The following is a 23,609-nucleotide window of genomic DNA, read 5'->3' as shown; positions in this document are numbered from 1 at the left end:
AGCCTCAGCTTATGTGAGGTTATTGCAGCAATTTTACTTTGAACAAGGTGAATTTAAGCTGTATGTGGAACTGAGTTTTTTCCACACTGGAAATAGTTCTTGTTACCTTCCCTGGACCTGTCTGGTTTACAGCTCCTTCAGTGCTGACTGTCCTATCAGCTGTTCTGTATCATTGATAACTCTCTTGAGTTTACATTAGCACACTGCACATGCTGTGAGACTCCCACCAGCCTGGGCATGTCTTATGGAGAGAGGAACACATTTACAGATGCTGCTGTATCATCGATTCTGACTACTGTAACATATGACTAATACAAATTTTAGGACTTAAAAAGCAAGTTTTTACCCCCTTTTTTAATATTTAATAAAAGCTGCAGAAGTTGCCCTGTTGCATGTTAATTTATGTCATACAAAATATTTTTTTCAGCAGTTCTGTTTGCATTTGTTCACATCAGTAGTCAATTCTGTTGATTTTGTGTAATTGCTTGTGTGTTTGATCTGAGTTTACAGTTTGTATTCTTGAAGGTTGTGTTTTATATGGAATAGAAAGCCAACAAAATCCCTGTATCCATATTTACTGTTATTTGTGGTAATTTTGGCTTCTGTGATGAGCTCAGACTTGTTCTTTAATCTTGATTTCCTTGGAGATCACAGTGTGAGATGATATTTCAATATAACTGCTTGTCTTTAAGTCTTGCTCATCAGCTTTATGCTGGTGATACACTCACAAGAATGTTCCATGTGTGCTCTGCCAGTGCAAGCCCTTTCATGCCTTGTTACAGAAGTTCACAAGAAAAGCAAGTACACTATTGACCTCCTCCTCATTTCTCTGAGAAGGATATTTGTCTGCACCCTTTTAAAAAGGGTTACTTTATGTGCAAGTTTCTTTTTATTTACAAATAAAAAGACAGCAAAAAGCCCATGCAAATGTGTTTCATATTTTGGTCAGTTCTCTGGCTAATGTGCTTCCTCTGCTAATAAAGGAATCTTTAAAAAAACCTGCCCCTTGTTAAAATTAAATTGAGGAGAAAAGACTGGTGTGATATGGTGGTGTTGGTTGTCTGAGACATTGCCTTTTGAAGAAAGAAACTTGTTGTGTATTTAAGGTTGAATGGTGTCAGTCTTACAGACTGATAATGGAATCCTTTTAATATTTCCTGGGCTGTTTGTAAATCTTAGATTTTACCTTCATTATGGGGAGGAAGCATATCCTATATCTCAATCAAGAATAATGCTTATAACATTGTAAAATTGACAGAAAAGAACAGAATAAGTATTTATCTATTGTGATGATTAGTCATTATGCAGTGCTTGATAAAACACTTCTAGAGTTTGTGTACCAAGAAATTTATAGTGAATATATTTTCATAAATACAGAAAGAGTTGGCAGGAGGAGGTGTCAAGATTTTTGTTTATAAATTTTCTTAGATCAGAACCTTTTAAATAATCCTTATTCTTGTCACTTTTTTTTTTGTAGCCATGAAGCTGATGACTGCTTTAGTGAATGTGGCATTAAATCTTAGTATTAACATGGACAACACACAGCGACAGTATGAAGCAGAACGAAATAAAATAATTGGGAAACGAGCTAATGATAGGCTGGAACTCTTACTACAGAAAAGAAAGGAGGTTGGTGCAACTCTAGCTGGTGTGCATGTGATGAGTGTTCATAGCTGACAACTCATAATTAATCTTGGTCTGTAATATGTTTTGGTAGTTGTTAGTCTCTGTTTAATTCTTCAAAGTTGTTCACGTTTAATGTTTAAAAAACTTTGAAAGGTGCTTCTTACTGTCTGATTTTCTGAGATAAATGTAGACTCTTAAAAATAGTAGTGTCATAGGAAAGTTAGTAAGAGAGATGGCAATTAGTAAAAGCTAAGTTTTTGTTGTATTTCTTGACTAGTTTCCTAAACCAAGCTGGAATACATAACAAAATTTGCTATACATTGACTGATTTTTGGCTTCTAGAGATGATCTCTGGGTTCTTGGAGCAAAGTACTGCTTTTATAATGTCAATATTGATCTCAGCAGAAAGTGTGTTTAAAGGCTTTAGATAAGGCTTTTTTGATCTACAGAAAGCACTGTCAAAACTGAAAATGCAGCCTACTTCTATTTTCTTTCTTTTGTGTAAAAGAGACTTGCTGATTCACTGCTGACAGTGCTGTCTTGTTGAAAGCCCTAATTCATTCAGGTTTCAGTATTTTTTTGGGGGGGAATTGGTGGTTTGTTTTATGTAGGGGCTTCTTGAGGGGTTAGTTTTGTTTTGAATTGGTTTATTTGTTTTGTTTTGTGGTTGGGTTTTTTTTTGTTTGTTTGTTTTTGTTTTTTTTTTAGACATTAGTAATAATCTTCTCATGATCAAAGGCCACATCTGACCTTTGCTCTTCAATGTTTGTGCTGTTACCTGTTAAGGTTTTTGTTTTCTTGACAGTTCAGACAAACTTAACTACTTTGTCTTCTGTTTGTCTTGCAAAGATCTCGAAGTTTGAGACTGATCCCTTAAACACCCATTCAATATAGTTGTGCTAGATGTGTGTACAGGACCAGTCCTCATATGAGTAATACATAGATAAATGAAAAAGGCAGGGATGTTACAAGAAAATTAAATCAAATTTTCCTATAAATAAGCTTAGAAGGACCTTTCAGAAACCTAAGATGTCTTTGTTGCACTTGAAGAACAGTTTTGCAGTGGTCACAATTAACTAAAGTTTGTATGCTGTGATAGATACAATTCCTTAAATAATAGAATATTGTACTGTGAAACAGATTTGTGAATATTTCAGGAAAGGGTTTGTTGGTCATACTTCAAACATTAATTTAGTTGGTGTAGCATCAGCACCGTCTCATCTGCCTGTAAAAGTGCTCCTCACTGTTTATGTACTCTGTACACTCTTTCAGCTTCAAGAAAATCAGGATGAAATAGAAAACATGATGAATGCAATATTTAAAGGTGTTTTTGTGCATAGATACCGGTAAGTTTCTCGTAGTAAGTAATTTGTATCTTCATTAATTTATTTTGGAAGCCGGCGGCAGGCTATTTCTAATTATTGATCTGTTTGAACTTTCTGCCCCACTTCCCTCCACAGAGATGCAATTGCTGAAATCAGAGCCATCTGCATTGAAGAGATTGGAATATGGATGAAGATGTACAGCGACGCCTTTCTCAATGACAGCTACTTAAAATATGTGGGGTGGACTATGCATGATAAGGTAAACTGCCCTGGGGAAAAGGAGCAGAGCCAGGAAGCATAACTCCATGCTTTTGGTTGTTATCTTGTCAGACTGGGTTCAGATCTCCTAACTATTTGAATCTGTCACTGCTTTTCTTACCACTCAAAAGCACTGGCATTTCAACATATATATAAACTAGACTTGAATCTTGTTTTTAGAGAGTGTATATATAGATTTTTTTTTAAGGAACTGTTATTTGTAAAGAAATAGTCTTTTGTATTTATTACTGATCCAAACTTCTACTTTAGAATACTTATTTAAAATCAGTGCATGTCATATGGAATAATGCAGTCCTGTAGCCTGTTTTGCCAAGTTAAGAAACTTTCTAGCATTCTCCTTCAGCTGTAAAAAAGCATGAAGTCCTCTTTTGTACTGGTGAGTGCCTCCAGCTGTTACTTCATAACTACCACCTAGAGCTTATTCTCTGCTTGGAGGGGTCAATAGACATAGTTTACAAATACTCCCTGATTTTGTTGAGTCAGCACATTGTCCCAGTCCTTGCATTGGAGACTTCAAGCTGTTGGCTGTGTAGTGGCACAAATGAGGGGTGCTCACTTGGTGCTGTGCTCTTTGTGGGTTTGATATAAAAAACCAAGAACCTCTGGCAGTGGGGTGATAGAAACTGCGTGGAGTCAGTTGTCCTAAACTTTGGAAAAGTCATTCTGTGTCTGTACCTTAAAACATGTCCTCTGCTTAAGTACATCTTGTATTTCAGGAGTATTTCTCTCATTATCTACTTACTAATTCTGATCAAACAAGAGATGGTAGTTGGTGATACAGATACAGATGTTGTCAGTTTTAATTTAATAGAAATGAAGCATATAGAGTTCTAGTTAGAAATATCTTGAGCATTTAGAAAGAATGAAACAAGTGTATTTTTAACTTTTAATTCGGTTCTTTTTTTTTTATTTTAGCAAGGGGAAGTAAGACTCAAATGCCTAACTGCTTTGCAAGGGCTTTACTATAATAAAGAGCTTAATTCCAAATTGGAACTCTTCACCAGTCGGTTCAAGGTTAGTGTAACTTCTTATTTTTAGGTACAGTATTATTATTTTTAAAGTTGGATTACACTTCTTTCCTCTTGAAAAATATTTTCTTTTGTGTTCTTAGGATAGAATTGTGTCTATGACTCTTGACAAAGAATATGATGTTGCAGTCCAAGCAATAAAATTACTCACTCTTGTTTTACAGTAAGTACATGTATATTTTCTTATCTAACTTACAACAGATATTGCAACTTAAAAAATGTTTCTAATCCCTGTGGGTTAGGCCAGCAGCATGACATTTCAGATCATTTGAAGTCTATAGAAATATCTATGCATCTTACACTCAGACAAATGGGAATTTCAAAAGTAATAGTAATCTGACTAGAACAGTGCTGTTACTTATGTCCCACAGTTAGGTAGGTGTGTGGAATTTGGGATTCAGCCTCCCTAGTTTGAAGTGATCACAGAATGCTTGAAATTAAGAACATGGAATCTACTGAACATTATGTAGTAGTTGAACTGTGGAGCATAACCTTCTAGCAAAAGCTTATACTTGATCAGTATATTTTGTTCAGGAAGACTTTGGAACTAAGACTTTGGGTTTTAGCATGACAAATTGAAGGAAAATGTTTCGATTCTCCTTCATTTTCATCTTCCTCATTAGAGTTCATAATCTGTTAACTCAGCCTCTTTTTCTTCTTTCTTTCTTCCCATCCCTACCCCAGGAGTAGTGAAGAAGTTCTGACTGCAGAAGACTGTGAAAATGTCTACCACCTGGTTTATTCAGCTCACCGGCCAGTAGCAGTTGCTGCAGGGGAATTTCTTTACAAAAAGTAAGATGGAGAAATGATAGTTAACAACTTCTTCCTGTAGAATTCCGTGTGTGTGTGTTAACACTATGATTCTCGTTAGTTTTAATTAGGAAAAGGAAAAAACTGAATCATGAAGTGACCTTAAGAGAGAAGAGAGACTGTAACATTACTGTAGTTTCTGAACTGTTGTAGTTTTTCTGAATGGAAATAGAGAGCAGTTTTGAAGGCTGCACTTGAAAAGCTTGTACCTTCAGGGAATGTAATAAAAATGTTCATCTGTCTTTTCCTTTCCCATTCTTCCTGTGAAGCATCTTAAAATGCTCATGTGGTTTGGTGCCTAAACTTGGGCTTGCATCATAAGGAGTGTTCTCCCATTTTTGGTTCCTCCCTTGCGGCCCCCTCTCCCCATTGACTCATTTGACCATTTCAGAAAATGTTTTCCTGTTTAAAAAAAAAAATAAATTCCAACATATTTCAGGTGTGTAGGAGAACAAAATAGACTTTTCATCTAATACTTTTCAGACCTCCTTCCAGTATTTCTTTGCTGCTTTAAAGTCTCATGTGGGGAGATTGAGAAAACATAGTTTGCTTAAGAGGAGCATAGGACCTCAAGCACCTGCAATTATCACTGATGTTTGTAAAGCATTTTGTTATAATTATACATTCCACTGGAAACAGTCAGCGAAATATCCACTCAGCATATATGAAATTTTTCAAATGATACTTGTCCCAAATTAATTCCTTTCAAAATAGAACGTGGAGCTGAGCAACGAGGTATTAAGTGTGTAAAAAACAGTATCTTGATGTGAATTGACTGTGGCAAAGGCAATGAAGAAGAAACTTGTCAAGAAATAATTTTTCTTTTAGGCTTTTCAGCCGCAGAGATGCTGAAGATGATGGAATACTTAAAAGGAGAGGAAGACAAAGTCCGAATGCTAATCTTGTGAAGACATTAGTGTTTTTCTTTTTGGAAAGTGAAGTAAGTTGTGCTCCAGGGATATCCTTGTTTTTGTGGTGTGTGTGGTTTTTGTGTTGTTGTTGTGGTTCATTTTAATTTTTTTAAATTTCATTTTCTTGTTTTTCTCTTCCCCACTCATTGATTAATAACCATGAATCTGTCCGGGTTTTCCTGTTATTTGAGCAACCTGGGAGTTAAAAGACTGTTTTGCATGGTTGTTTTTATTTGAAGGATCTGTCAGTACAGTGTTGAGACAGGTTGTGAGTTCTACTCTGACAAATATTCCATCATTCTACATGCTGATGTATAGATGTAAAGAAATTGTGATTTAGGAGATTTAAAAGGGGGGTGGTGGTGAAACAGAACAAAAAACCCCCACAACCACAATCCTTACCCACCTATCTCACAAGTTCTGACAGATGTTGTAGCCCTGCTCTTTGTAGCAGTTGGTCTGGATTCATCTTTTAAAGTAAATTGGGGAAGAAGGTCTTCTGTTTAACCAGAGAGCTCACAAAACTTGCTTTGTGTTTTTGCCACAGGCAGGAGCCAAGTGCAAGAAATACCCTGTATTATAGCTCTGTAATGAACTTTATTGCTGATCAAATACTTAATCTGTTCTCATTTTAGTTGCATGAACATGCTGCTTATCTTGTGGACAGCATGTGGGACTGTGCAACAGACCTCTTGAAGGACTGGGAATGTATGAACAGTCTTCTGCTGGAGGAGCCTCTCAATGGAGAAGAACGTAAGAGATTTTTCTAGATCTTTGTTTATGTTCCTGTGCAGTTTCTGTTACTCTTGATGTATAGGGAAATAAGATGTTCACATTTATGAGTCTCCATATATTCTCTGTGTTTCCATGACTATGAGAAATCAATCAGTAATACCAATTGTAAAATGTAGGGAAGAGTAGAAAGAGATCACTTCTGGTATGGGAGTGAGACAAAAGAATAATGGTGGGAAGAAAAGAGAAGGAATAAGCGTGCAGAGTCCCACTGCCTTGTTGTTCCACAAGTTCAGGCTGCACTTTCGACATCAGAGAAACTAAGTTGCTTGTGGAACTGGTTCATTTATTGAGTGTTACAACTACCATAGAGAAATACTGTAATTTCTTTAATGACAGTAAAGCCAAACAAAACCCCTGGCATAATTTTGTAATTCATAGGTCCCAGTAAATGGACCTCTGAAAAAATGAAAAGAAACTAAAATGATTATAAAACTTGGTATCTGTTTCATCCTGTCCTGTGACTCATCCAGGGATATTCTCTCAATTTTAAATATTTCCTGCTGTTGTTTTATAAGGTACTTACTTTCTCTATCCCCTCTGCCATCCCCACCTCTGGAAATGAGCTGTTGGCCTAAATGTCTTGTCTGTCTTCCTTTAAAAAACCCAAACATATTTTGATCCTTGTGGAAGATGAAAAATCAAGCTGTGTGTTAACATCTGTTTCTTAAATTTCAGCTTTAACGGACAGACAGGAAAGTGCACTGATCGAAATAATGCTTTGTACAATTCGGCAAGCGGCTGAATGTCATCCTCCTGTGGGAAGAGGAACAGGAAAAAGGGTAGGAAGCAAAAAGCTACTCATCTAGAGATGTGGGAATGGCTCTGTGGGGACACTGCAGGAAGAAGGAAAAGGTTGTAGGCTGTTGCTGCTGAAGGGAGTGAGTTTGGAAGTTCAGCTTTGGTCTCCACAGCCTCCAGTATCCAACTGCCCTGGCTAGTTCACTTTTTCTGGACTTTGGCATTTGCTTAATGCTGTTTGAACTGCTGCATTTGTTTGTACTATTAAAGGTAATATAAAATTGATTTTCAAAGCAGTATTGCTTGGAAAGGAAGACAAAAATCAATGTTTGGAAAAAGTTAAAACTATTTTCAGTGAGCAAGAGCAAAATGAGGGAAAGAAAAATACACTCCATAGTGTCTTGGAAGGAGGACGGTCCACCAACTGGCTTTTTTATGACTTTGTAGAGTTTAGGCAGCCCTCTTTTACTGAGGCATTAAACAGGGAAGAGAACTGCTTTTTTTGGTGTTTTTTTTTTGGTAAGGAACCCATTTAGGTACAGATTAAAACCTTGTATGAAGATTAGATTGGCATATGAATTGGGTAAATACCGTTAAAAAGAAGGGTTTGCTGTTCTTTCATTATCATTCCAGTCATGGTATTTTGTTGCAGGAAAATACCTTTAAAAATCATTCTAGATTATCACTTCTGTTTTCACTATAATCTTAATCATAGCATGAGGTCTAACTTTGAACTGCATTTTTGAATGCTGAATTTTTTTTTTTTTTTTGAAATTGCATGCCCCCCTCTCTTGCTTTTCATTGGTATTTTACAGTGATATTGGAGGTCTGTGTACCTAATCATCATTTCATTGATGATAATGAAACTTTGCTCCAGAACTTTTAGCTGTAAAATCCTCACAATACCAATATTTTAGGTGCTGACAGCAAAGGAAAAGAAAACCCAACTGGATGACAGGACAAAAATTACTGAACTTTTTGCAGTGGCACTCCCTCAGTTGCTAGCAAAGGTGGGTTTAATTCCATTTCTTGCTGATGGACTGTTGCTGAAATGTTTACAAGTATAGTTTCTGTAATTAATGGTGTGGCTTGCCACAAGTATTATTTTTTTTCTTACTACTCTTTTACTCGTTCTGTAATGAATTATTTTGTCCAAGACTTTTTCAACTAAATTAATTTCCCTGCCAATTTTACAGTATTCTGTAGATGCAGAAAAAGTCACCAACTTACTGCAGTTGCCACAGTACTTTGATTTGGAAATCTATACAACAGGACGATTAGAAAAGGTAAGGTAACATTCAGTAACACTTAAGACAAAAGGAAAAATCCCAGAATTTAGACTTAGTCACTGGAATTTCTGTCACCATTCTAGATGTGTTTTTTTGTGTAAACGAGACTTTATTTATTGTAACCTTTATTGAGAATGAGACTTGGACTTCAGAGCTGTGACTGGCTGCTGTTGTCAGAGATACTGAAAGTTTGAGTTTTCTAAGGCCTGTCTGGCAGGTTTTAACAGAAAATCTTGCCACTTAGATGAACTTTATTTGAGAACATGTATTGTTGGGTTATGATCATGTTTGAGGTATGCTACCTGGCAGATAAAAGTTTGTAGAAATAGCTTATAAGTTATTTCTTTTTCTGATCACTGAAACTAGTAAACCACCATCTTCATTGCGTGAAAAAGGGGAAAACTACCATATCCCAAATTATGTAGTTACTGCTTTCATTGTAAGTGCTGTGATGATGAAGTTGGTGAAGCTCTTCTCATCTCTCTTTTCTCCTCCTCAGATGTGCTATTGCATTGTGAAGCAATTGGAAATCATTAGAGTCAAAAAGTGATAAACTGTGTAGTTGACAGCATAGCCAGCAGTGATGGAGCACTAGAGAGCAGCTCAGGTTGAGGGGAGGCCCATAAGAACGACTGAAGTTGGCTCCAGTGCCAACACTAGAATGCTGTGAAACTAAATCTTCAGTTATACAGCTTTTAAGACCATGTATAAATGTTTGTGTGAGTAGGAGGTAAATTCTTCTGTATTGTTCAGTTGTCAGTGGAAATTCAAATTAGATAAAACCATGCAGACACTTGCAAATTTTTAATGACTTTTTAAAATGCTGTGAATCTTAGGTCTTTGACAAACTCCTACTTATTTTTTGATAAGTAGACTTTTAATTTCTCAGAAGCTTCACTGGCTTTCTGTGTTTTGTGTTCTGTATCATAGTTACAAAAGTAATAAATTGAATTTACCTTTTAAAATTACTTAAGGTTTATTAAAACTCTTGTGTGTCTATATATATGACTACATATTTTTTTCCTATGGCTCATCTTCCTTGTAGCATTTGGATGCCTTACTGCGACAAATCCGGGATATTGTGGAGAAACACACAGATATAGATGTTTTGGAAGCCTGTTCCAAAACGTACCACGCTCTCTGTAATGAAGAATTCACAATCTTTAACAGGGTTGACATTGCAAGAAGTCAGTTAATAGATGAATTGGCAGACAAGTTTAATCGACTTCTTGAGGACTTCCTGCAAGAGGTATTTTAATGTGCAAGATCAACTTTTCCTGCCCTTATAAATGCTTCCAGTATGTTTTTCTGCCTTCCTCTGTGAGTCAATGAGTTAGGGATGGGAGCTTCCCTCTGACTTTCAGAACTGTTAAGTCAAGTGCAATAACACAACTGTATCATTGCTGTGATTATGTAAACACAGGCTATTCTTGTATATTAGGGCAGTAGTCTTATGTTTGATCTCCTTTTGACAAATGTCTTTTGGAAATTTGAGATAAGTTTCAGATGAACAATGAAATTACATAAACTGTTTATTCTTAGGTTTTGAGACTTATGTTTTTTAGAGTTGTAGTATTGTAATTCCACTAGGATTCTCCTCAGATGTACTACTGTTGCTAGTCTTGCCTGTGATTGCATGTTGCTGTTGTTAAATATCAAAATCTCTAGAAAACACTCCCCCTCCCTTCCTGAATGCAAGCAGATGCAGTTAGTAGCTTAAAAATAACTGTTCCCACACTGTACTGATCTGAAAAGTGAGAATTTTTTGTTGGAGTATTTAACTTCACCATGTGGGATCTCTGACATTCAGACAAAACTTGTTTCTCCTCATTGGTGGTAAGGAGCATAGGAAGTGTCTTTTTGACAACTTCATTCTCCACACTTCTTAGGTGCATGTAGTTTATCAGGCTCTGCTCCTTTTCTTCTCTTGCTCTTTGTCCTGAACTAGGACTCCACTCTAGAAACCCTAGACAAGAATTGTTATCCTTTTGTTTCCCTTTGTGAGGAAAAGAAAGAATGATTGTAAAGCAAGGAAATGAGATGTCAGTTGACTTGAAGGAAAATGGCATATACTCTGGTGGAAGTGTTGAAATCCATAGTTCTTTGGCAAGGTTGTGCAACTACAGAACAGTAAAACTTGCATTATCTGCTCGACTGAGGAGGAGTTTCTTGACCTCAAATAGTTTATCCTATGTATGAATAGATACTTTTTGGACCCTTTCCTTTTTACTCCTTTTCTTTCACTAAATGCAAGTTTGTCAGAACTTGTGGGAAGATTAGAACAAACTACTTCTCTTACCTCTGTCAAAGCCCTTTTTCTGTGATTAAAGTAAGATTGAAGTACTGACCTGTGGCCCATCTAGTCCAGTGTCTTTTGTCTGACAGTGGCCTCTGCTGGATTCTTCAGAGAAAATAGAAGCACCTACATTATACATTGTATTCTGCTATCCTAGATTTCCCTTTTTTCCCCCCCTTCTCCCTTCCCCCTCCCCTCTTTCTCCTTCTGCTGCTATTTTACAGAATCACAGAACCATTTAGGTAGGAAAAGACCTTTTATGATCATTGAGTCCATCTCTAGACCTGAACTGATGCCTTATCTCTCTAACTCTTCTGAAAGCAAATATGACATTGATAAATAATTTAGAATGAGGTCCCCACCCCATCACACCCTCCGGTTTGTGTTTGGTTTTAGTAAGGTCCCCAGTTTGCTTAGAATGTTTGAGATACCTCACTGTGTGATTATTAAATAGGGGGAGGAACCTGATGAAGATGATGCATATCAAGTCTTGTCAACTCTGAAGAGAATCACTGCTTTTCACAAGTAAGTTCTGCACACACCTATCAGGGTTTGTGGTGTAGGGCATTATTTTTATTTTTTTTTAATTTGATATCTCTTTTCAATGCAACTTCACGGGCGTTTTTTGCTTGGCTTTTTCTTGTGTGTGTTGGTGGTGGTTGGGAGGGAGGTATTTATGGTTGGGGTCTTTATTCCACTAATTTATTTTTTTTAGGCCAGCTAAGCTTTTAGTAGTTGTTAACCTCAAATTGCAGAAATGGTATTAGTTAAATTACATTTTGCTTCATTTCTGATGCTTCCAGTGCTCATGACCTATCAAGATGGGACTTGTTTGGCTGCAACTACAAGTTATTGAAAACTGGCATTGAAAATGGAGACATGCCAGAACAGGTCTGTAGTTAAAATGTGTTCTTCAGGCACAACAACAAATAGCTTTTGTTGCTGTCTTTTTTTTGGCCTTTGTCATCTAATGCATTTTCCCCTTTTGATTTCAGATTGTTATTCATGCACTGCAGTGTACTCATTATGTAATCCTTTGGCAGCTAGCAAAAGTTACTGAAAGCAGTTCCACAAAGGTATGCCTTGTTCCTGTTGTATTAGTAAATAAACATTTGTACATAGCTGCAGTGTCATCAAGTGAGAGCTGTGATGGAATTAATTAAGACTAAGAATTTTCTTTATAGTGGTATCTGCCTAATTCTGCTTTTCTAATAAGTTCATTCAAATTCATAGTTTTAGCAGTTAAATGCTTGACTTACAAACCTGGTGTTTACCTCAGTTGTTATGTTTATATTATTTGAATGACAGCATTATGTTTAATTTGACAGAATTTTAAAGTAATTGTAAATAAATATGATATCAGGCATAATAACAATGCTAAGGAGGGGTAGACTGCAAATTGTAAAACACAGTGTGGTCAGTTTTACTACTCTCAAGTAGTGAGTTTGAATTTGTTTACAAACTGAACTGCCTGTGACAAGTCAGTGAGATCTAAGAATTTGCACACTGTCATAGTATTCTTATTGGTCACTATGCTGCAATTCCACTTTGCTCTTCATCAGTCTTTTAAATATGTTGTTAAATAAAGGCACAAGAAGATGAAGTTAAATTTGAGATTTTCTGAGGGAGTGATGAGAGGGCCTGTTCTGGTTCTATGTATAGTAATCTTGAAGGGCAAAGCTCTTGCAAATGTCATCTTTCTAATTTCACTTCTTGAAAAATCTTGGAGGAAGGATTAAGGTTTCCTGTATCCACTGGGCAGCATTGCTTGAAGGGGGTGATCAGGTTGTGTGAACTGCCTCATGAAAAAAAAGTTTTTTGAAGGGCTAGATGGTTTAGGGTGGAGTTTGTAAGTGCTGAAACATCTTGATGATTTCTTTAAATTTGGAAAAAAACCCCCACTATAATCAAACATACTGGAAGCTCTCCACAGTCCTGAAAGAAGAGTGCTCTTTTACTGGAAATTTATGCTGGAGTTGCACTTTGTTATTAGTTACTGTTAACCCATCTTTCTTTGTGTCAGAGAGGAGATAAGTGAATTCAAGTTTTTTAAACACTTTGATTGCCATACTTGTAATTAATGTACGTGACTGCCACAGTTTACCAGGGAGATAACAAAGAGAACTCATGGCATTAATAATATAAAATTAATTAATAATCCATTTTAATGTGAGGATGTATACATTTTTTCTTTTAAAATTATTTTCATTTTAGGGTGTGGTAGTTGGAGCTCCTGGTAGATGCAGGAGTGGAAAATCATGCTCTGTAACTAATGATTTTATAACAGAGAACACCAGTGCCAGATTATGGTGCTTTTCCCCTATCATGTTGAGACTTCATTAGTCCAGTGAGTTATTACAGTCTGAAGGTGTGTTAACTACTTGTGAACTTGAACACTGGCTGGCTAGTTTACCCATCTGTGTTTTAATGGCTTTACACATTTCCAACCCCAAATATCAGATATGGAGACAGATTGTTGAGAAGCATTTACCTGTGTGAAAGATTTGGAGGCTTTGTTAGCTTATTCTTTACAGGGTAAACAGTCTTGAGGTTTTTGTAATAGTGATTAAAGCTTTATCACAAGCCTGGTGGCAGAAGCTGAGTGAAATACTGACAGTACAGTTTAGAAATAAAGATTAACTTAGCTGTTTTGCAGTAAAATGTAATTTTCAGTACTTTCACCAGGAATGAAAATAATTTATTTGAGAACTTGTCCTTTATTAAGACTTTTTTCTGCTTCTCCATAATAAATTTTTGTAAATTAAAGCTTTTAGGTTTAACTTCTGAACTACAACTATTTTGTTTTATTTAACTGCTTGACTGCTGCCAAATATATCAGGTACCTACAGAAGTTTCATTGACTTCTGACAGTGGAATATAACAGCAAAAAATAGACAGAGAACCAGAAGTGACATGTACTGTGCCTAAAGATTTGCTTGGTTGATTGGTTTATTTGTTTTTTTGGTTGGTTGGTTTGGGGTTTTTTGTTCTCTGACAATATTAGGTATTAATTGTGTGCTGTTGTGAACAGGTTGACTAAGTATGGGAATTAGCTTCATAATACAGGCTGCTAAATTAAAGACTACATAGATAGTTCAATTTTAATAAAAATGTAAATAAATAATTCTGTATGAAAGAAAGAAAATAGTCCCATGTGTAATTCTCTTAACAACAGCGTAGTAATCTGAGACAAAAGTTTTTATGTGGGAAAGGTGTTCTAAAATAATTTTATACTTAGATTCCTGTCAAGAAGCAGCTGTTGCTTTTGTGATTCCTGTTGAGATTAAATCATATGTTGTACCTGCTTTCTTGAAGGAAGAGCCTTGTTTCAGTTTAGATTGCAGGGAGAGTTCTTAAACTTCTTTCAGGGGTAGTTCATCTTTGTTTGGGCTGATGCTGGTTACACAGCTGGGGTTTTGTATTATCACTTCCCCAGTTCTACAGGGCCTACAATCTTCACCTGATTGAGTAACACCAAGTGTGTCACACATGTGGGTGGGACTTCTACCAGTCTGATACTTTATTTGCTCGGAAATGTGCTTTTTGGGAAGTTTTGTTTTCTAATGAATGGAGGAAGAAAACACCAACTCTCATCTGATATTCTACTTTATCCCCAAGCAGTGAGTTAAAAAAATAAAATAATACCATGTAGCCTGGTCTTTTTTAGTTATAAGCAGCTGCCTAAAATCTATCCTCTAGGTTGAAAATACAGATATTTTAAAGAGAAAATGCTTTATGCTCTGGAATGTTTTTTGGGTGGGGGCAGGTGTTTGGTTTTTTTAGGTTTGATTTTGAGGGGGTTTTGTTACTACTTTTTTAATAAATAACTTTGTGGTTTTCATCCCAACTGCCATTTTGTTTTGCACCACACAGGATGACCAAAGTGAGGATATTGCTGCTTGCTATTTTTTTTTTTTTGTAATAGTGATTTTGAATAATGCACTGGACTTGAATGTTACCACTACACAGGAGGTCTGTGGTGGAATACTCTGTGAAAATTCATGTACTGAATGTGACTATAAAATCAAAAAGTTAAACTGTTACATGAAATCATTCTCTTTGAAGGAGGATCTTCTACGTCTGAAGAAGCAGATGAGAGTGTTCTGTCAAATCTGTCAACACTACCTGACCAATGTAAACACTGCTGTTAAGGAACAGGTTAGTGACTGTTGTTTATACTGGTAGTCTTCTAATATTATAGTTCTAAAGCAATTTTTGGTACTTATGTGGGAATGTGGTATGTCCTGCATGTTCAGGCTGAACGCTCTTGGAGTGTGAATACACACTGTACTTGTATGCTTGCCCTCCTCAGGTAATGTAGGTAGGATTTGAGAATCAATTTAAACTGGATTCTTTCTAGTAATTTTAGGCAGCAAAAACTTTTATTCCAAAGGGCTTTTTGTTTCTTTAAATAATGACTTTGCAGGTGCACTGTAGAAACCTTCTGGTTTCTGAGTTCAAGTGAGAGAGTTCCATTTCAAATCTCTTGCTTACCGTGTGCTCATGCCCACACATCTCCTGGGGAGCTGACTGTGGGTTCATAGGCTCAAAACTGGAAGAGCTAAGGACAACAATTTGAGAGAAGTTATTTTTTTAGTTCTGTCTTTGAATGCTTTTACATTCCCACATTTTTACAATTATATTTGTGTGCTTATCCACTGGAGAACCATTAATACACACTCTCTCTCTCTCAGAAATGCTGGCATGAAGTTTTTGGGGGTTGTTCTGTATTTTTTTTTGTCCTGTTTCAAAAAGAATTGAGACATCATATTGGGAAACACTTGTTCTGAGGATAACAGGGTCAAAGGAAAAGGTTAAATACTTTAAGGGGCTGAGTCTCTTCCAGTCTGTGGTCAAATAGTTCTTTGGTCATTTCACTCATAGGAGTTTGAAGTCCCAGTGAAGAGAACAGGTTACTGATAGCAGGGTTAATTCTAAGTAAATGCATTTAACAATCTTGAGAATGCTAAGATAAAAAAAAGAAGGGCAGTATCTCTCTATAGGGGAAAGACCAAATTATCTTCTAGGTAGATGGTTTAATTAAACAAATGGAAAGCCAGGAGCCTCTTTGCTTCTAAAGATAATAATAACCTGGTTGAAGTTGAAAATCTGGTCCACTGAGTCGCACAATTGCAGCTTTTGAAACTCTTGCTAGAACAAGAATATCCCTGAAACTTAATAGATGTGTTCTGTGTGAAAGAGCTATCTGGTATAATAGTCACAAGGTGTAGGGTGTGGAAGTGCAAGTAACAAAAATTACTGAGGCTATGAGTAGGTCTCTTTAAAAAGCTGTATAACTCTCAGTCTGGTGAATGCTCTAGAAACTAGAACTACCCAGTTATACAGGGTACCTGTCATTTAGGGTACAGTAGCCTTGGTTCCACTTTTCTTCTCTAATGTCATGAAGGGGCAGAAGGGACTTCAGAGGAGCAGGAAATGGTGACCAGGAAATTAGTAATATTCACTTTGAGGAGTTAAGAGAACAGATCTGTTCATGGAAGTACTTGAGAGATTAGAGTTGCCTTGGTCTGTTTAGTTTGAAGAGTGTCAATCTGTGTCAGGTGCTGAGACATCTGAACTTTCCAGGAAAGTGGAGTACAGATATTTAAGTCTGACATCAGATACACAAGTTAACCAGCAAAACAAAGAGGTGGTTGGACTTCTGGAAGTAAGACATTATGATTTAAAGGGGTTGAATGACCTCAGCTATTAGATGTTCTACAAATGTGATCAAAACAATTTTAAAGAAAGAAAGCAAAAAGGAAGGAGACTGTTATGGTTGGTGTCCCTAGTGACCTAATGTAGTATCCATCAGGCAGAATTCTGGAGTTTCAGGCTCCTCATGTTTTAATCTCGCAATGTTTTCATATTTAGTTGGCTTCGTCTGTGCAGTATTTTTATTTGGAGACCCAGACTTGACACAGGAACCTGCTGCAAGAAGCTGTGCACATTTTGACTTCCAGGAGGCCTCTGTAGTTGTTCAGAACTTCACTGGCCTATGTACACTGCTGGGCTCTATTTTGTCAAGTGCAAATACATTATTCTAAATAAAATCGACTTTCTAAGCAAGTATTTACTGAGGTTTCTTTTTAACAGGCTTTCACAATTCTGTGTGATGTGTTGATGATCTTCAGTCATCAGATTATGACAGGAGGACGTGACATGTTGGAGCCACTTGTTTACACTCCTGATTCTTCATTGCAGTCTGAACTACTCAGTTTTATTTTAGATCATGTATTCATTGATCAGGATGACGATAATAACAGTGCAGGTTTGTACAAAACTTATGTTCCCTTTACATTATTTACCTTCTAATTAATATGGATTTGCCTGGGCGTTTCTGGGTTTGGGGTGGGATTTTGTGGTGTTTTGTTGTGGTGTTTTTTTTGTCACTGAGGGTTGTGCATGGGCACAGGGGTAGGTTTGGCTTTTAAATGTCGGCAGCTGATCAAAGCATTTGCTGGTTTGGGAACATGTAGGATAATCACAGTAAAGGTTTGGTTTAATAGGCACAGTGATATCGGGGAAGAGACTTGACAGTGGACAATGAAGTGCACTGCCACCAGAATTGAGACCTGATTTTCTGAATCCTGACCACTAGCCATATCACTTTTATCTATAAATGCTTAAATATGAAGCCTTTAAACCTGACAGTTGTCATGTTCTGAACTCTTCCAGATGGACAGCAGGATGATGAAGCAAGCAAAATTGAAGCATTGCACAAAAGAAGAAATCTACTTGCAGCTTTCTGTAAGCTCATTGTATATACTGTGGTGGAAATGAACACAGCTGCAGACATTTTCAAGCAATATATGAAGGTAAATCTGAAGCTTAGTGATCATTAGTAAAACTACTAGAATATGGTAGCTGTGGATTTTAAAACTATTATTTAATTTTTACCTTACAAGATAACTGATTCAAAATGTGAAGAATTCAAAACTCCAGAGTTGTAGGCCTTTAAAAGTTCTTTTTCTGTATGCAGGGGTAAAAATGACTGAGATAAGTTTCACAGTTCCAGTGTGGGTGGTAGGGAGGGAGGAAAGAAACTTGCTCATTATTTTTTTATGTTGTTTTTAATAGATTTATTTTCTTATCCTGATTGATGGTATATTTTTAAATCAGTTATTAGTTTAGCAGGCCTTTTGAGAATCTTCTCCCAGAGATCCTCTCTAATGTCTAGCCTCATCAAATAATTTCAGTTTAAACTTTGTAGAAGAGAAACAAGTTTTGAGTCCCACTCTCCCCATGTTACCTTTATATCTGTTTCAATCTTTCTTAAATATAAAAACCCCTTTTGGCTCCTGGGATTCACAGCTGCGCAATAGTATGAGTTCTCATTCTGTGAACATGATAAAGCTTTGCCTCCTTGGTGATTACCTTAAAAAATTTCAAATTTGGGCAGCCTGCTCTTATCTGTCTGAGTGCCCTACATATGTTTTGAATCTCTAAATAACTAATTGGGTCTTTATTAAACCTGAAATACTTAAAGAACTGAACAGGCAACTGTCTTCATTGGAAAAATTTCAGCTGTGATGCTGTCTGTAGGTGCCTCTTTTCAGCAGAGAAAATAGAAAACTCCCCACCAGAGTTACAGGAGTTACTAAAAAGATTAGAATTTAATCTTGTACCCTAAAGGGGTGAACACGTGTCATTAACAAATGTGTCATGGCCTTGAAGATAAATAGGTCATTCTGCCTCTAAAGTAATACGAACAACAAGAATGAAAAGAAATGTTCAGTGTTTTTAATAGCAGATCCTAGATTTTATTTTCAGAAGAATTCAGTAGTTGTAATGTTTTCAGCTAATATTGAAAGCTAATGTTTTTCTTTTGTTGTTTTTTGTAGTATTACAATGACTATGGTGATATTATTAAAGAAACGATGAGCAAAACAAGACAGATAGACAAAATCCAGTGTGCTAAGACACTTATTCTTAGTTTGCAACAGGTAAGAATTTACAATATTTTTATGAATGAATTCCACTCTGTAGATCATGTCCTGTTTAATAACTGGTGTGAGTTATTGATGAAGAAATTCTTATAGAAAGTGGCAATAAATAGGTCTAAACTGAAACACATTTTCTTACAACTCTTTGAAAGACTGCAGAAGTCTTCTTATGCTTAGCAAATATTGTGCTATGAAAAGTTTATGTGAGAGGCCAATAAATACAAAATCAGTAACTAACTGTGACACCTTCATAAGTCTAAAACAATAGTTTAACTAAGAGTTTACTTACTTGTGAACAGATAACCAAGGAAAACACTTCCTGCCTGCATGGTGGGGGATTGTGGGTTTTTTGTGGGGGGTTTGTTTTATTTTGCTTTGCTTTAGTGTGTTTTTCTGATTTGGGGTTTGTTTTTTTTAACCTGAGAATTAATGGAAAGTGTTAGTAATTCAGTATCAGTGTTTGGTAGGGGCTTCACACATACTTGATATTAAAACATGATTTAAATGCTTTCTTCAGTAAATGAGCTTCCTTTTGTGGAGACCTCTGTGCTTGGACAGTGTGCATTTCAGGGTTTAGCTCTGAAGTGCAAAATTCTCAAGCATAGCCTTGATTTAGTTGTCCTAAACTTCCATGTTTGTCTCTTGGTGTTGTGAAATTAAGGGGGGGGGGAAGCTGTAAAACATAGTTTTTTACTACAGCTTAACTCTGTGTGTATTGGTCCAAAGTTTGGCATAATCTTTAAATACATGAATTTCCCTTCTCATTTCATACAGCTTTTCAATGAAATGATTCAAGAAAATGGTTATAATTTCGACAGATCTTCACCGACATTCAGTGGTATAAAGGAACTTGCTCGACGTTTTGCTTTAACGTTTGGATTGGATCAGTTGAAAACAAGAGAAGCCATTGCTATGTTACACAAGTAATTGTGTGCTTTGTATTACTTCCATTTTTGTAAACACTAACAGAAAATTATCTTTTCAGTCTTTCAAAGTGAGTTTGGTAGTACAAAATGCATCAGCTCTAGAGATGATACAGCCAGTTTATGAATTGAGATGACTGTAGGTTTGTTTCTGAGTAAAACCCAAATGTTAAATGTTGTTGGCGTTCTCCAGCATCATTGTTTAAGCCTGTAAATGATAGCGGTGTTGATGCTATAATGAAAAAGTATTTTTAATGTCTTACCCATAACAGTAAGAACAGATCCACTTCACTGTCAGTGATGGTTATGTTGGTCTCATGCAGAAAACTTGCAATGCAGAGTAGAAGTGGCATGACAGAGTGTGTCCAGATTCACTGTTCACTTTTTTTGACAGAATATGGAAACAACAAATTACTGCTTTCTTAACATAAAGGAGAGAGGTTCAGTTCTTATAGCTCACTGTGCTTAGAACTTTTTCTATTGTTTGTGCTTTTTGTGACTTAATTTTTAACTTTTTCTTAGGGATGGCATAGAATTTGCTTTTAAGGAGCCTAATCCACAAGGTGAGAGCCACCCGCCATTAAATTTGGCATTTCTTGATATCCTGAGTGAGTTCTCCTCCAAGCTTCTCAGACAAGACAAAAGAACAGTGTAAGTATTTTTAAAGTATTCTTGATATTTATGATCATAACAACAAAAGGCATGCATCAGAATAAATATTTATGTGTATTGTATTCACCTCAGGTGGAATCAAATATAATAACAGAGGGTAAATTGTTTTTGTCCTGGTTGTTTTCATTTTATAGTGGATGAACAGAAATCACATTGTGGATTTGCTGTTGTCAGGCCTTTTTGTTAACTAGATGAGGAGCATTGGGTGTTAATTTTAGTAGTTAATGATCTTGATGTGTTAACATCTTGTTACAGATATTTTGCATCTTGGTAATTATGTTTTCCTTTTAAAGGTATGTTTACTTGGAGAAGTTCATGACCTTTCAGATGTCTCTACGAAGAGAAGATGTGTGGCTTCCTCTCATGTCCTACAGAAACTCTTTACTAGCTGGTGGGGATGATGATACTATGTCAGTGATTAGTGGTATTAGTAGTCGAGGATCTACAGTAAGAAATAAGAAGACAAAGCCAGCGACAGGCAAGCGGAAAGTACCTGAAGGTAGAACTTTTCTCATCTTAAAATTTACTTGAGTAGATATTCATATAAAGTATACATGTTGTTCTCTGTTTGTTAGCAGAAGTGTATTGAAATACTCCAATGTATTTTTTAAAACAGGATAACTTCTGTACATGTGTGTGTCTTAGTGGGAAAGCTGTTCATTTGAAGATTCTGAATAAAATAACACTTGATTCGCGAGAGGAAATAAAGGCACTACACTGTGTTAAGTCGCAGAATAGAAAAGTATATTAAATACTACAGCCAGTGATTATAAATCCAGGCCTTCTGAGGCACATGTAAAACTTTGTGGTAAAAAGTAAAGCAGTCTATTCTCAGTAAGCAGAAAGGACATGCATGTAACTTGTGTTTAAACATTCAGTTTTAGAGTAGCTTAAAAAACTTTACTGATGTTCTTACTACATTTCCTTCCAGCTGAAGAAAGCAGCAGTAGTGACAGTATGTGGCTGAACAGGGAGCAGTCGATGCACACACCAGTCATGATGCAGACACCTCAGCTGACTTCCACAATAATGAGGGAGCCCAAGAGATTGCGACCTGACGAGAATTACATGGGTGTCTATCCTATGCAGCCCGAGCACCACCAAGCTCCCCTCGATTACAAGTACGTAGATGAGTAGGTCTGCTTTGTGTTAGTGTTCATACACAAAACCAGTACATGTTTAAAATAGAATAATGGTCTTTTTAAGCACGCAAGTAACGTGGATGTTGGCTCAAAGGCAACAGGAAGAAGCCGCGCGACAACAACAGGAGAGGGCAGCGATGAACTACGTCAAGCTGAGAAGCAACTTGCAACACGCCATGTGAGTGAGAGTGAAATGTTCCTTCAGTGGTTTGGGGAGGGTTTATTAAATGCAGTGTTACACCTGTGTCTTTTAAGAGGGATCCATGTTCTAGTTCTTGCCTTGTTTTTTTTCTGTGTCCTGAAATGTAAAGTTGCCTTAGAAAAGCGGTGGTAAATGAACGTGGCATTTCTTGCTTATTTTGGAACTGAGATTCCAGAAAAATTGAATAGTAGTGAGCCATGTAATAAAGGGAACTGGTTGTTGAGCAGTGTTATCTGTAGCAGATAGATGCAATTAATACATGTGAAACATCATCTTTATGTATTCCTAACTCCAGAATTGTATTTAGAAATAGAACACTGCAAACAAGTTTTTAAATAGGTGTTCAGTGTGTGGAGCAGAAAGTTTCTGATCAGCTTAAATCTACTATTTCTGTTGCTTTTTAATGTGCAAGTATGCCTTTAAAAAAAGCTACTGTCTTCAGCATTTCTGTGATTGGTGCAGACTTTGTCTCACCTAAACTGAACCAAAGTTGAGAGGAGACCTGTAGTATCAGTTTTTGTAGAACTTGCCAACCCAAACACACAAAACACTTCCAAAGTCCTCCATATTGTGGATGAGGATGAACACAATCTAATGTTTTTAAACAAGTGTTGTCCTTCAGAGGTCATACATTTTTACTGGAGTGTCACTTACTTCATTATGACTCATCACATGTGCATTTTGACAAGCATGTTAATAAAAGTATGTTCCAGAACTCGTTTAGCTGAGGGGGGAAGACTGGGTTTAGAAGTTCTCTGCTTTCCTAAGGACTGTGTGGATCTACAGGAAAAAAAACTAAAACCATGGGCATATATATTGAGGAGCTTTACATCTTTCCCCTAATAATTTTAATTGTTCTGTTACCAATACTTCATGTAACATAGTTTCAATGGTGGCTTTTTTAATACAGTGACACCAGTTAGTGAAATTAGAATGACTCCTTACTTTTCTCATAAGGTTTGATGTTGTGTGTAGAAGTTGTGAGGAAAGAGGATGAAGGACTGTGTGGGAATATTGTAATGGTTTTACACATCTACTTTGTTGCAAAGACGTTTTTCCTTGCCTTATCATAAGGCAGAAAAAATTTTACTTTAAGTGGCAAAACTTAGGTTCTTTTTCATTTGAGCATTAAGTGCAAAATTAGGTGTGGTTTAGATCTGCTTATCAATTCTCACAGAAACAATTCTTGCAGAATCCCCACTTAGCAATGTACCACACTTCAGTTATCTTTGTTAGCCATTCTCCCACACTCTTATTAGTATCTTCTAACTGGTTAAATGCCAGCTTTCTTTAATAGTAGTTGTGCATTATTTTAATTCCTTAATTCCATTAGATAAAACAGAAATGATCATTTGTTGGCAGTTCCTTATTGAGCAATAACCTTTTAAATATTCAGATAAAACGTAATTTGATTTAGTGCTACACAGAATGTTTTTCTTTTCATTTCAGTCGACGTGGCACAAGTCTAATGGAAGATGATGAGGAGCCAATAGTTGAAGATGTGATGATGTCATCAGAAGGGCGGATCGAAGATCTTAATGAAGGCATGGATTTCGACACCATGGACATAGACCTAGTAAGAGATTTAGTTATGTTTTTAGTGGACTTGGGATTTGTATTTCTGCTT

General features: G+C 36.4%; 1 protein-coding gene across 6 annotated transcripts in view; it reads left to right on the top strand.

Annotated features, from left to right (window-relative positions):
- Nucleotides 1–23,609, top strand: part of STAG2 (STAG2 cohesin complex component) — a 71,113-nt gene that overhangs the window by 42,830 nt on the left and 4,674 nt on the right. For 5 of the 6 annotated variants that reach the window (XM_064669865.1, XM_064669867.1, XM_064669866.1 and 2 more), the window contains exons 8-32: nt 1,478–1,629; nt 2,899–2,972; nt 3,087–3,210; nt 4,146–4,244; nt 4,342–4,421; nt 4,943–5,050; nt 5,897–6,008; nt 6,615–6,732; nt 7,450–7,553; nt 8,430–8,522; nt 8,709–8,798; nt 9,847–10,050; nt 11,552–11,622; nt 11,901–11,988; nt 12,093–12,173; nt 15,163–15,255; nt 17,194–17,368; nt 17,776–17,915; nt 18,942–19,043; nt 19,818–19,966; nt 20,489–20,617; nt 20,932–21,137; nt 21,570–21,759; nt 21,845–21,958; nt 23,432–23,558. In XM_064669865.1, the coding sequence (XP_064525935.1) occupies nt 1,478–1,629; nt 2,899–2,972; nt 3,087–3,210; nt 4,146–4,244; nt 4,342–4,421; nt 4,943–5,050; nt 5,897–6,008; nt 6,615–6,732; nt 7,450–7,553; nt 8,430–8,522; nt 8,709–8,798; nt 9,847–10,050; nt 11,552–11,622; nt 11,901–11,988; nt 12,093–12,173; nt 15,163–15,255; nt 17,194–17,368; nt 17,776–17,915; nt 18,942–19,043; nt 19,818–19,966; nt 20,489–20,617; nt 20,932–21,137; nt 21,570–21,759; nt 21,845–21,958; nt 23,432–23,558 (3,023 nt within the window). The remainder of the gene's footprint in view (nt 1–1,477; nt 1,630–2,898; nt 2,973–3,086; nt 3,211–4,145; nt 4,245–4,341; nt 4,422–4,942; nt 5,051–5,896; nt 6,009–6,614; nt 6,733–7,449; nt 7,554–8,429; nt 8,523–8,708; nt 8,799–9,846; nt 10,051–11,551; nt 11,623–11,900; nt 11,989–12,092; nt 12,174–15,162; nt 15,256–17,193; nt 17,369–17,775; nt 17,916–18,941; nt 19,044–19,817; nt 19,967–20,488; nt 20,618–20,931; nt 21,138–21,569; nt 21,760–21,844; nt 21,959–23,431; nt 23,559–23,609) is intronic. The other variant, XM_064669869.1, reaches the window with a different exon arrangement.

This window comes from Pseudopipra pipra, chromosome 13 (genome assembly GCF_036250125.1).
Source record: "Pseudopipra pipra isolate bDixPip1 chromosome 13, bDixPip1.hap1, whole genome shotgun sequence".
Classification (NCBI taxonomy): Eukaryota; Metazoa; Chordata; class Aves; order Passeriformes; family Pipridae; genus Pseudopipra; species Pseudopipra pipra.
Note: the sequence above shows the minus strand (reverse complement) of the source record. Positions and strands in the feature narration are given on the sequence as shown.